Source organism: Phalacrocorax aristotelis, chromosome 5, assembly GCF_949628215.1.
Source record: "Phalacrocorax aristotelis chromosome 5, bGulAri2.1, whole genome shotgun sequence".
In the NCBI taxonomy this organism is placed as follows: domain Eukaryota; kingdom Metazoa; phylum Chordata; class Aves; order Suliformes; family Phalacrocoracidae; genus Phalacrocorax; species Phalacrocorax aristotelis.
The window spans coordinates 40,721,268-40,735,116 of record NC_134280.1 but is presented as its reverse complement, the minus strand read 5'-3'; the positions used below and the strand labels follow the sequence as shown (position 1 = coordinate 40,735,116).

At 45.9% G+C, this 13,849-nt stretch overlaps 1 protein-coding gene across 3 annotated transcripts in view; it reads right to left on the bottom strand.

Moving 5' to 3' along the window:
• The window catches only part of VWC2L (von Willebrand factor C domain containing 2 like), a 55,898-nt gene that overhangs the window by 15,659 nt on the left and 26,390 nt on the right, over nt 1-13,849 (bottom strand). The window contains exon 4 of one of the 3 annotated variants that reach the window (XM_075094065.1): nt 8,371-11,744. The exons of the other annotated variants lie outside the window; for them this stretch is intronic. Coding sequence (XP_074950166.1) covers nt 11,719-11,744 — 26 coding nt within the window. The 3' untranslated portion in view covers nt 8,371-11,718. Of the gene's footprint in view, nt 1-8,370; nt 11,745-13,849 lie in introns of those variants that run through there. 3 annotated transcript variants of the gene reach the window in all.

Below are 13,849 nucleotides of genomic sequence, written 5' to 3'. Positions count from 1 at the left end.
TTGTTACCCCTCGTTCTGCTGGTCTTTTATTACTTAATTACTTGATGAAATTATTACTCAGTCTCTAGTCTCGGTGGCACTACTCTATCTGAATGGCTCACAACCGAGAGCCTGTCATCGCCACAGTATCCCCATGGGGCAGGGAAGTGCACTGGGGCCACTGAGGCACAGAGGCAGTGCCCTGCTCAAGGGGCCATGGGTTATTAAAACTAAGCAGAAGCACTAAGCACTGTGCTGACCTGATGTGCAGCTCTTAAATTTTCATCTCTTGTTGGAGGTCTACAGGCTTTGGTGTTTGGTTATGGGAGCTTTTGTAGTGGCACAAAGACTGGTGATGGTGCTCCTGGTCCAGGTAGAGGTGGGGAGGGCAGGCCAGCTTCAGGGATTCCCTCACCCCTGTTCCACCTCCTGTAGACAGACAGCACCCAAAAAACCCAACAGATTCATCCTGGTAATGTGTAGTCGTGGGTTTACTGGGGGAATTAAACCAGTTGTCACCTCCTTTCCCTTGTATTTGCAGTACAGGGCACAGTACTCAGCTGTGTGATGAGGAGAGCCCAGGCCATCCCATGCAGCAGCCCACTTGCTCCTGTTGAAGAAAGCACTAAGGTCACTCCCTCCACTTCAGCAGACAACTACTTTTTAACAAAACTTGTAGGAATGTGACAGATTTGACGCTGCAAACTGCATTCTCAAATGTGATAGAAATTGGGTCAGACATTATTGGTAGGGGGAAGGAACTGCAGGACAGAGCAGCAAAGTGATGGACAATGACTCCAAATGAAATTCCTCATTTCTGAGTGTTTTCACACTCTTTAGCAAGTATTCCCTGCCTTGTTCTTCCTGCATTCATTTTGTCCTTTAGAAAATTTTTTAAAGCCAGAAGGGGGATTTAGACATTAGAACAGCTACTGACCTGATACAAGTTAATGATTTTATAAAACGCCTAAAAAATCCTTTACTTTAAAAGATTGATGTTTCCTATTGTATTTTTTCAATGCCAATTAATTACTTAATTCATTAGCAATGTAACACAAGAATAGTCTTTGAAAATCCGGTGCTTTGTGTAGATGCCTTTAATTATGGATAATTAAATACTGTGGAAGGACCTGATTATACCTCTGAGCATTTTCTAATCTGGAAAATGAAACATGCTCTGGTACTCTTGAATGTGTATAACAAAAGCTGAGCTCAACAACTACACAGGAAAAAAGGATGGGGGAAAAAAAAAGCACCCCAAAATCAGGACCAGCCCCAAACCCCACAACTAAAGGAGGGTAGAAATTCCTGGGGAAGCTCGAGGGCTTTGTGCACACCCTGCCAGGTTGCCTTCTCTGCACAGGGTTGTACACAGTCCCTGCCTTGTTGGGGATACTGAAGCTGAAGCAAGTTCAACATGGAGCTGCTGCAGCCAGCAAGCAAACACGAGCTCAGGGCAACGCGATGTTAACGCTTGCTAAAGTTGGGAACAGTTTTCCAGATGGTCCTTTGTACATATGGCTGCAATAGCCAAAACCGCTAAAAAGAGGAAAGCACTCTCCAAATGAAATCAGGGCTGACCTTGGAAGATGAAAACTTGCCAGCACCAGAAGTTACTCTATTAGTTTGGCTTCACAATCCTTCCCCTTCCTTTTATTTTTTTTCTTACTATCTCCTCTTTAGCGATCAGAGTGAGAAAGTCAGTATCCAGAGGGCTATAATAACCAGCATCACTGTCTCAGAAAGGGTTTTAGTCTCAGAAGCAAGCCAGGGAAATGTTTGTTTTGAAGACAGCATTGCCTTAGCACTTTCAAGACAGATCCCCTCCCTACCACAGCTGAGATCCTGCAGTAGGCCCAAGGAGGTTTATTTTTGGCTCTTTTTGTACTTGCTGGAAAAAAGTGAGGGGAAAGGAGGGGCACTGGCATCTAAATAAAGCCAATTTGTGCTGTCACACCAGGTGCTCTCGCTGTGTACTCCCTCCCTTCCTCCTCCCTGCAGCATCTTATTTATACCACGGCCAATTCCTCCCAGCATCCCTGCCCCTCCTGCACTCTCCACAACCCATTTCCCTCTGCCTTAATTGAAAGCCACTGATTACAGTGCCAAGTGATCAAACAAGGCCGGGGGCTTTTTGTTGCTAGTGGCCAGTCCCACTTGGCTGGCTGGGAGCTGATTTTTGCTGCTGGGCAGCCCAACCCAACTCCCTAATGAATGGCAGGTTATCAATGTGCCGAGCACATATGCTGCAGAACCGAGACGTTAAGCACTGTATCACAAGTGAGCCATCAGACAGTGAGACTAAATACTTACAGACAGCACAGGCCAGCACTGGGTAAACCTCCAGTGGATGCTTTTGAGAGCAAACAGCATCTATTTATCCCCCCTGATTCTTATTTTGCATCCTTCTTCCCTCGGCCATGAAGTAATTGCCAAACCCAGTGAATAAACTCTGTCATCTTTATCAAAGGTGTTTCTCAGCTGGAAAATTTTGGGAGAAAATCAGGGTGGGTCCTGTGAAACCTTAGGGGCAGGATGACACGAAGGGGACAAATAAAGGGGCTTCACACCAGCTCTGTTTGATCTGGAGCAACAAAAAGAAGGAAAATGTCACCCATAATGCACAGGCTGTGTTAAAGAGTCGAAGTATCACCTAGTCTTTGTGCCTGCCGATGTCCAAGTGTGGGGTGTTGCTCCGCCCCGGAGATCCCCTCCTGGGGTGCACAGCCAAGATTTTCAATGGAGGCAGCTGATTTCAGATGAGAAATGTAGAAACTCAGCAACTGTGGGGTGAAATGCACAACTAGACACTACAGTGTATTGGATGTGTTATCGATGCTGCCCAGGGACGTGGTGCCTATGTCATTTGTCAGGATTACCTACCTGACGCTGCCAGAAAGGCTCCCTTCTTTAGGCAATGGGTCAGAGACTCACTAGCCAGCCCCTCGCCGAGAGGTTACCACTTCTCAGCATGATGGCAGTGGGAATAACCCTGAATGACAGGGGTGGAGCAGACCCCACAAAGACAGCAATAACGCCTTATTAGAAGATGTCATTACTAAAAGGACATTAAAAGATGCCATGCCTGCAAGCACTGCCAGACTCACTGCTGCTTTGACCCTACCAGTTGGGAAAGTTTTGGACATAATCATAGAATCGTTAAGGTTGGAAAAGACCCCAGATCCTCCTTCCGACCCTTCTTGTAGAGGGGTGTCACATTCGCTAGTTTCCAGTCATCTGGGACCTCCCCAGTTGACCAGGACTGCTGATAAATGATGGACAGTGGCTTGGCGAGCTCCTCTGCCAGATCCCTCAGTATCCTTGGGTAGATCCCATCTGGCCCCATGGACTTGTGAACTTCCAAGTGAAGGAGCAGGTTGGTGACTGCCACCGCTTCAACAACTGGGACTTCATTCTGCATACTAGCTCCATTTCCCAGCACAAGGGCCTGACAACCCCAAGGATCACCAGTCTGACTATTAAAGACAGAGGCAAAAAAAGCATTAAGTACCTCAGCCTCCTCCTCATCTTTCCTGGCAACGTTACCTTCCGCATCCAACAAAGGAGGGAGATTCTCCCTGGCCCTCCTTTGGTCACTGATGTATTTATAAAAACATTTTTTGTTATCTTTAACAGTGGCGGCCAGTTTAAGTTCCAGCTGGGCCTTCGCCTTCCTAATCTTTTCCCTGCATAACCTCACAACATCCTTGTAGTCCTCCTGAGTCACCTGCCCCTTCTTCCAAAGGTGGTAAGCTCTCCTTTTTTTCTTGAGTTCCAGCCAAAGCTCCCTATTCAGCCAAGCTGGTCTTCTCCCCCGCCTGCTCGACTTACGGCACACGGGGACGGCCTGCTGCACATAATGAACTTACGTGGGGCATTTCTGTTTTCCCCGCCCCCAACAGATTAGCGGAAAACAGAAAGCCAACGACATGTAGCCCCTTTCCTGGCCCCCATGGCAGTGACCTGCCTATTAATGCATACAGTGAGGGAGGACCATTCAGTTGGCCCCACCTAGGAGTCTATATTCAACCAGCACATGCAATACCTGGTTTACTGCAGACTTCCGTGTGCCAATGTCTCGTGTACCAGAGCAGGCCATGCCTAGAAAGCCCAGTCCTCAGTCAGGAGGACAAAATGCATCCGTTTCCTTGATGCACCTTAAGCATCACCTTCACATCTGGCAAATCCTATTCCAACAAGGAAAAGCCTTCACACACTGCTTTGAAACCCTGGTGCATTCATGGTGCTGAGCGAGCCCATCCTATTTGCTAGGTGCTGGCTGTCCTGGCCAGTCTGACAGTGCCTATGAGCATCCTGTGTGAACCTGCCAAGCACGGTCACTGCTTCTGCTCCCAATTAGCCAGCAGTCTCCTCTAATCTTGTCTCTGGCTACAGGATAGCCGCGGCACTTTGTTTAATCCACAGTTAGGAGAGGAGCTTCTTGCTTGATCACACGTGAACCCAAGGAGGGAAAGCATGTGCAGCGCTCCCCTGAGAGGGAGAAAACAAGCAGGGGAGAAGGGGCAATGCAAACTGTAGAAAATGTTACTGCCTGCAACACAGGAACAAGAAAAGTTGTGGTTTTGTTGCTGGGCGTTTATAATCCCTTCCTTTGAGGCCATTCCACCTCCATCACTGCTCCTTGACCCTTTAGATCCATAGATATATGTTAGGCTAAATCTGTAAAGAAAAGCAGTCACCTTTACTTCACTGGTTGATCCACCTGGGAAACCCAAGTGACCATTTGGGCAGGGAAGTCCTTCAAGTGAAAGTGAAACTGTTCAAGAAGGGGCTCTGGGAGGTTCACACTGAGCACTGGGACAACTGAACCTCCCAGAGCCCCTCTGTGTTTCTCAGTCCCTTACTCGGATTTTGGCAAGATCTTTTTTGAAAAAAAATGACAGCAAACCAGAGGAGGCAGAGCAGCAACATAGGTGGGGCATGCAGACCGTCCTAGCCCAGACAAGCAAGCTCCCTTCACAGGACCCTAGCAGGATGGCTGGCTGTAACTTTGCTGTTTGTCCCAAGGGGCAGCGTCACCTTGCAGGGGCAATGGCAACAGCATCCCCCAATTCGGAGGGCACAAGGCTGGCTTGCACGGGTGCAGGAACTGGCCCTAGCTATTTTTTTGTTTCTAACAACTTCATTATCGAGCTGTTAGGACAAATGACAGAGGGGGGCAAATCCTCAGCTGCTGAAAAAGCATGGGTGTTTCCCTTGGAGCAAGGCAGCTAGGCCAATTTACACCAGTTTTAGGAACTGGACCACAACGTATTTGCTCTCTAGGGGACATGAATGTAGCTGAGAAAAATCGTAGTTTCTGTGCAAAACATAGCAAATATATCTAATTGTTACTATTATGGTCAGGTTTCCATTTTTAAGCATACTTTTCCAAGACCTTAATAATTACCATTTGACATTTCCTGTAATACATTTCTTTTTTGTTTAACACAGCTTGAAAAGTAACCAAAATTTCTCTTGTCGCTTTCTCTGTAGCACAGTAAGGGCACCAGAGCCTCACAAGCATCAACTGCGGCGTGCCAAACAAAAGCAAGCTACATTCATTCATGAATAGCTGGCAGCCAGTGCCTGATCCATAACCTGGTGGGCAGGTCTGCGACTGCCATGCTGTCGGGAAGGGACCGGTGCCCACACTGCCCATGCGACTGCCGGCCTCTGTTTGCTGGGAGATAAGGGGTGATGCATCGGATGTTGTTGCGGACCTGGTTCAGATGAATAATCCTCATGCAGAAGGAGTCCCTTGGACATCAGCAAGCGGCTGCGATGAGTCAGAGATCAAAGAACGAGGCTTTTCTGGAAGGAACACCCAACATTGGCTCAGCCCTTGTGAAATCAGAGCCTTTGACTTGCAAACTGAGCTGGCTTGGCACTGAAATGCTACATGTTGGCTACAGCATGTACCCCAGCCTCTGCTCAGACGCATCCTGAGGAGCTGATGGGAGGGTTATTTACTCGTGGTTTTTGTAGCTGTTTCTGTATGCGGTGAGAGCTGGGAGGGGACGGCATGAAAGCACGTTGGTATTTTGGTTCACAAGACAGAAACCAGGCAAATGCATTGATCTGAGCTAATGAGACTCAAGAGTATTGCAGCAATATTGATGGAGGGCTCTTCCTACCACGCCTCCTGACATTTCCCCTGCATTTCAGAAGAAAAAGTGCAATTCAAGGTGCTATTTTGCAAATAGCAAAGCCTGCGGGCCTGATCCTGCAAGGTGCAGAGGGCTTCCCGAGAAGTGCTGGGTGCCGGCAGCCCTCTCCAGCCAGGCGTGGAAGGTGGTGGCCCCAAAGGCATCTAACCCCGGAGGAGTATTTTAATCCCATCCTGGACCTGACTACTTACCCAGGCAAGGGTGAGAGCTGAGCAGGAAGGATGTTTCCCATCGTAGTTGGAGCTATCTCTGTCTCCTACTCAAAAGGGGAGGCAAAGTCAAAATTGCAAGCACTTTTTGGGTTTAATAAAATCAGAGCAGGTTGCCCGAAATAATTCATTGGGCAAAAAGCCCCTTCCTTTCTGTCCTCCCTATTGGAAATGTTCCAAATTATAAAATAAAGATCTACATCCAAAACCATGTCACCCCCTCCACCCTCCCAGATTTGAGCTAGTTAATTTTGAAAGCATTAAAATGGGTTATCTGATAATTTCAAGGTTTTTTTCCCCGACCTTTTTAAATGTACAAACAGCTAGTTTGCTATAATTGGCCTTCTTCCCAGGGACATTGCAGTGAGTCAGCATCTTCTGACCAACGTTTTCCCATCTTCTTCAAGCACGCTCAGCCGGCTGCAGTGAAAAATGTCTGAGCTTTGAAATATCAGGGAGAACTTTGTGTGCTCATCTTCACACAGACCCATATCTCTTAAGAGATCCCTGTGCAGGACATCAGTACTTTTATTTTTGGTACATCAGCTCCTGCTCCATTTATTCTAATAAACATGAGCTTCCCTACCACCACGAAATTCCTGGCACAAAACATTTTAACTGGGACAAAAATACGGCTTACTCTATGTAAAGTGAGTTATACTGGTTTACACCAGTTGTGGGACTGGTCCATATCTGGGTTTTTTTCTTAAAACTACTTATTGAATTCCTTGTGGCAATTATGATTTCAGAAACAGGTACAAGTGGAGCACGTACATCCTTGAGATTACCTGGAAAGAATAAAGCTGGGGAGGCTCCATGCACAAGAAATACAATATAGCGCACATGGCATAGACTACGTGTGATGAGGATGTAGGAGCTCTGGGATACCTAAGGGGAGATTTGATTGCCTTTCCACCTTCCTAGGAGATTAAATCTAACTTGCAGTTGACATATTTTGTGCAAGAATAAGGTTAAATCATATATACAGTTACACCACATGCATCCTGAGTGCATCGCAGCCAGGGTAGATTTCACTGGAACTGTTTGTTAGATAGGACTGACAGTCTGTGTTGTTTTCTGTGCTGTTTTGAAGGGGTTTTAGCCTGATTTTTTTTGAGTTTCTGCTATGATCAAATTCTGATTTTTATGGTTTAAAGTTTCAAGAACTTGCATACAAAAAGAAATTATAAGGAATACAGGTGCGCCTACACAGGGTTGCTAAGAGTGACCATGTTTTGCAGTGAGACCCACCTAGTACATACCCACACCCCAAAGGAGGGGTTCCTTTACCCCAGCAGGAAAGAGGTATGTCCACAGGACACCAAAGTTAGGAGGACCATGGGGCTGTCACTGTCTTTGCTAATGAGCTACTATATCCCCTGTGGTGCATCACTGCCCTCCTCCCTGCCTCCTCTCCTCCCCAGTCCCTATTTCAGGTGTGAGCTCTCCACCTCAAGTCTCTACACATGAAGTCTCCTGGTCACTTAGTGCTTCTGGAGAGAAAAATGGTAAGGGGTAAGAGTGCAGTGGCAGCTTTTCTTGTGGAGGGACTCAGCACACCCATACTGCTAAATAAAACAGGGCATGAGACTCTCCTCTGCTTCTAATGCCATGTGGCAAAGACTGGCCACATCCACACCACCCAGCACTCCTCCTCGGACCTCCTCCAGACCCCAGGAGGTGCCCTCTTCACCCTAAGATGTAATTATTTTGTGTGCGTTCCTTTGGACTGCTTGAGCTAGCAGGGGGGTAGCCCTGCAGCCCAGCGGGGTGATGGTCCCTTAGCATCAAGGGACATGCCTTGGCGTTGGTATGAAGACAGGGCTGAGCAGTGGAGCACATAACGCTTGCTAAAACAGCCCTCGCTGACTGCTGCGACTTAGGCGTGCCACCCATTACAAAGTGCTGACAGTCAGGGTCCCAGGGGTGAGTGCTCTGCCCAGCCCTCCTTTATTTAGCTGTACCAATATGGCCAGCGGCATGAGGACCTGAACAACACCAACCCAACCAGCCAAGGCAAAGAAAGCAGCATCCTCTCCTCTTTTCCACTGGGCTTTTATTTTTCTGATGACCAAGCCAAAGCTCTTCAGTCTTAGGTGTGAATTCACAACAACGTTGCAGAAGGGTTTTCTAAACACAGACACAGAAAGCAAGAAATTACCCTCAACCAGCCAAGCTCTTTGCAGCCTGCGATACAGGAACCGAGGTAAGAAAAGCCTCATGCTGCAGGAGCAATGCCCTGGCGATGAGCTCTCAGACTGAAGACAGCTAACTGAGAGAGAGAGAGGGTGGAATGAAATGGATGCTGATGTTTATGAGCAGGAGAGCATCTCTGGAGAATGGGAACTGGCAGTCTTGGCACTGTACCAGCCTCTAGCCTGTCCTACAGGAACCTTCTCCAGGCAGCACAGCTCAACCACTGTCACTCAGCAGTATCACGGCCACATATAAATAATGCTCTTTCACCCTCACCTGGACGTGCTGTAACAAATTATGGGTCCCTCTGGAAAACAGTTCCACAAAAGATGCACTCCATCAGCAAATGAGGGATAAAGATGAAGAAAAACACACTTTAAAAATACTTTTTAGTCTCTCCAGCTGAACTGACTGGTGAGTTGGCAAGAGTAACAGGCTAGGATGAGCCAGAATGAGGTTGCTGCACTGACTTCCTTTGCAGAGGTGCATAGGTGTAGAAGAGACAGAAGGCTGAAGCTGAAATGCAGGACCCTACCAAAGAAGCATAGGATGGAGATGTAGAAAAGGCAGAGAGAAGGAAAGGAAGCAGGAGGAAAAAACTTCGAAGTGCCTTTTTTAATTCTAAGTTTTCTCAGACTTGCTCAGCTCTAATCTTTAATTCATATTTTCATTACAGTCTCTTTGCTCTGTAAAGTCTGCATTTCATGTAAAAGGAGTGGTTCAGACATCAATTATTTGACATAAGTCAACCCCTTGTTAAAGTCCCCTACTCTACATATATGTGGGCTCCAATAAAAGAAGCATTAAACATTCATTAAATTAGAAATACATGAAGACAGTGTCTGCCACTCTTCTCATACAGATATGCTTAATAATCCCAAACTTCTACAGCAGGAAAAGCAAACCCATCTCTAATCCTTTTAAAAAGCCTGGCCAAGTAAAACACCCCAGCCTCCTGCAATTTGCCTGTGAGTCACCCAGAGATTTAGCTCTTGCAGGTCAGAACCTCAGCTGGAGTAAATCAGAGTAAAACAACACTGCCGGTGTTACACCAAGTGACACAGACTCAGGATTTGGCTTTAGGCTTCTCCTGCAGCAAAATGGTTTACAGCAATGTAATTGGATAATAATGTCACTTTTGGTCTTTTAAGTTACACCAAGAATCTGGTCAGCTGGGGAACAGCAGCACCATGTCTGCTTTAATTTCAGTACTGCCCAGGCTCCTTATGTTCTTCAAAAGGAACCTGGTTTCCCAATCCGAATCTAGGAACTTCTTCCTCCAAAAAACCCCAAACCCACCCCCTTCTCTACAATATACTATTGTGATAGTGGATCTTGAACTACCACTGTCATAGCCTTGTGCACACAAATTTCAGCCACATTTTCCCAAGGGGAAACAATCACTGGTGAGCAGATGCTTCTTCATAAATATTTCTGAGTTTAAAGAGCAATGCAGACCATGTAACAAGTTTCCCACATCTCTGTGAGCTGTGTCTGCTTAATGAGAGCTTTGGAGCAAGTCCCACCCAACAAATGACTTCTCACAATCCTCCCTGACTCTTCTAGACATTAATTCTGAACTCTGCTGGGGTGGAAGCATGGCAACATGGTTAGGACCTCAGATACAAATTCAGGATAGTGGCTTTCAGCTCCTGCCTGGCCTTTGGCTGCCTGGCAGAGTTTTCTCCTGCCTTGTTTAATATGTGAATTATCATTTTCTTGCTTCCTGGGCAAAGGAACAGATCACAAATACTCAGGAAGCGTTAACTGATTTGTAAGTGTGGAGATTAACATGTTGGGTCGAAAGGGGCTGCTGTCCCGCCGGCGCCCTACTGCAGCACTCTTTGAATTGAGCTTTTCCCAGCAGCATCCCTGTCACTCTGGCGCTACACAGTCCAGCAGCCTCCGCTTTGTGTGAGCACTGAGCTGTGTGATAGAGTTAATCACATTAAGCGCTGCTCAGTTCATATTTTTTTTGTTCTCTAAAGGCTCTTCCTCTCCCTCACCCCTTTCAGTCTCTCCTTCTAAACTTCAGGAGATGGCAGATTCAGCTCAGCCCTCCTTGATGCTATCCAGAACCAGGATGGCTAATTTTGGAAGGTTTATGTACCTTTCCAAAGCTTTTCACCATTATTAGATGGCTCTTCCAACAGCTGTGTCCACAGGGAGCGGGTCACAATCTTGAATCAGCAGGGCATTTAAGCATCTGGATAATCCAACTGCGTGAGATTTCCAAAAGCAACAGAGGGGCCACTCTTGACAGATGCTTACGCATCTAACTCTCATCAGCAAGTTCGGCATCTACGTGCCTTTAACCACTTGCCCTGAAGTGATGGAGGTGAACGACCTCCACTGAAAATCAATTTCAGTGAAATGACTTCTTTCTTCAAGGAACAATAAAGCAAGTACTGAAGTATTTTGTCAGGTCGGTGACTGCCTGGCCCAAATACACCACCCTGTTTTCAGTCTTGATCTTTTACCAGCTTTTAAATCAATCCTTTTTTTCCCTCTGTTGGTAATCACATCTCTCCTTTAATTGAGCTAATAGGGCACCACAGTTTACATTCCTGCTGGTAAATACAAAGAACACGAGCCGACGAACAATCAAAAACGCATCCTTTGTAGTCTCAGGCATTTTCTTTTGCATTCAACCTTCCAAACCCATTGATTTTCATAGCTGGCCACGAAGCCTCGGTGCACGGGGCTCATCGCAGTGTTAAGGCGGCTTCTACAGGTTCTGCAACAAATGGAAGATGACTCCTGATTTGGGGTGGCATCTCTGCATCAGCACAGCAGCGCTAAGGAGTCGGCTGTGAAACGACCACCAGCCCCCACACGCTGGGCAAGCACTGCCCAAAGAGGAGCTGGTCCTTCTCGTGATCCCTCAGCCTGCCATCTGAATGGGGGAGCAGTTGGGGGGTCAGCTGTGTACCCAAAAAGCTGGCTGGTTGCCACGAATACTTCATCCACCAAGAACGAAGGGTGATGCAGCTACACTACGCTACCGGCTTCGGTCTCCGGGACCTGTGAAGAGGATCGTGGAGTCCAGCAAAGTCCAGCATGGGGGGATACATCCTCTTCCTGGCTGGTCACATTCAGCTTGCATCTGCACAATCAATCAGCATATTGCATAGACTTTGACTGAAGGGGTTTTAACTGCAATCTTAAAATCTGGCCATTTCAGGAATTCCTGAAATAAATTAGAAGAGGAATTTTATTTAGTTGGTTTTTTTGCTAAAGGAATTTCCCCATGGCTCCAAACCACTGTTTTCCAAACAGTAAATGAATATGAAGTCTTCTCTTGTCCTCTTGCCACATTTTCTGTGTCATCTTTATCCCGCAACAGTTGTATATAACCAAATGGCAGACAAAACAGCCTCTCCCTAAAACCTTCCTTTTTTTCCTCAAACTTTTAGAAATTTTTTCCACACTTCCTTGATTTTTTTTGTCAAGGATCATGTTAGAAGCAGATGCTTTCCAAAACAATGACCTGGAGATTCAGTGATCCACATCTTGCAGATAAATAGCAAGCTATATTTATGCAATAAAGCACAGGTAACTTAATATCCAGGCACTAGATTATTCAGTATTAAAATCTTGGCACTTTTCAAGATAGCCTGTAATTTGAAACAATAGAGACCACGTGGGAAAGTTCTTTTTGTCAATATTGGTTAACAACTTGCAGTCTTAATCCACTACCTCCACCTAAAATACAGTAAATAATTTACATTTATATGGAGCCTTTTGTCCCCCCAAATCCCAAAGGGTCTTGCAAAATGAACAGTTCGCATTGCCCACCTAAGACAATACCTGGGCATTGATTTGGTTGTCTCCCCGATTCAGAAGGAAGAGCCCTGTTCATTGACTGCATCGCCAGCACCTCTTTCTGTGGCATCTAGATTTTCCTGGGAGGTCTATCCACCTGAGTGGTAATCAGTATTAACCTTGCTTAATTTATGAAAGTAAATGAAGTTCCTGAACTGACTTTCACCTGGCATACAGCTGGGCAGGACGGGAACAGCCTGGCCTGGGGGCTGCCTGCCCATGTCCCGGCACCAACTCCCCGCATTTCTCACAGCAGAGCTTTTCTGAAGGGACACCCTTTCGGCCCTTGGGCACTTCCCACTTAGAAAAAAAGGCATTTCTACATACCACTTGCTAGGAAAAGGCAGCCTCGAAGGTCAACCCCTGGGTGTTGTTCTACACAGTGGCATGCAAATTTCACTTAGGGACACATGTAACGCATATTTGTTTGCTAAAGGAAAGGCTGCCCTCAGCTTTGATGAGCTGGGGAAATCCCTGGGGCTTTTCTGGGCAAAACACGCTGTGTTAGAGAAGGAACAGGCTGGGGTGCTGAATGCTTATTTCAAATTAACTCAGACAGAAAAATAATGAGCAGCAAGTTTTTATTCTCAGTAAATTAAGAGAGAAGCTTATGTAAAATGTGGCTTTATATGCATGGAAATAAATTATTATTTACTCACTTTTGTGCTCATGCCTCAAAGATGAATACATTTGTATGGAATTATTAATATTTATGGCGTATTACAATAAGTACCCATAAGAGCTTTGCCTGAATACATGCTATTTTACCAAGGTAAAGTCTTTGAAGGTCAAAGGGATCTTTTACTTGTGTGTGGAGGGTAGGATCAGACTCTTTGAAATCTATATCAACTGTGATAATTTAAAACTTTAATTAAAGACTCAGTGACAGATTATCTACAAAACGTCTTCCTGCTGCCAGTATTTCATCACGAATGTCTCCAGAAGCCCATGCTAACATGAGTAAGCACACTTGCCAGGAAGTATTTCATTGTGGACACGTTAGCTTTTATCTATCTTGTTGGGTAACAAATTCTTTTGTTGAGGACTGGTGGCAACAAAAATTAAATTAAAAGCAAAAGCATACCCCAAACCAGAAATTTATAATGCTTATTCTGTTCATCCCTCAAGAAAATGAAAGCGCCAAGGCAAAGTCTATTTTAGCAATTGCGTTAATGTATGTGTAAATGGGTGAAACCGTCTTTAAAATGCTCTGAAAAGAATTTCACACTTTAGAGAGGAGAAGTTAACAATTCTATTGTGGCATTTATCGGAATTTCTAAATTAATTTCCCTGACACAGCTGTGCCATAAAATCCCCCATGACGATGAGTTTTTGCTAATGTCAAGATTATTTTGGATACAATTCTGAAGGAGCATTTTGTAAACACGGGTTGCTGGGAACCCTGCACTGCCCCTTCCTTGCCTCCGCTTACCTCCAGCCTTTCCCCGAACAGCTGCGAGGCTGCAAATC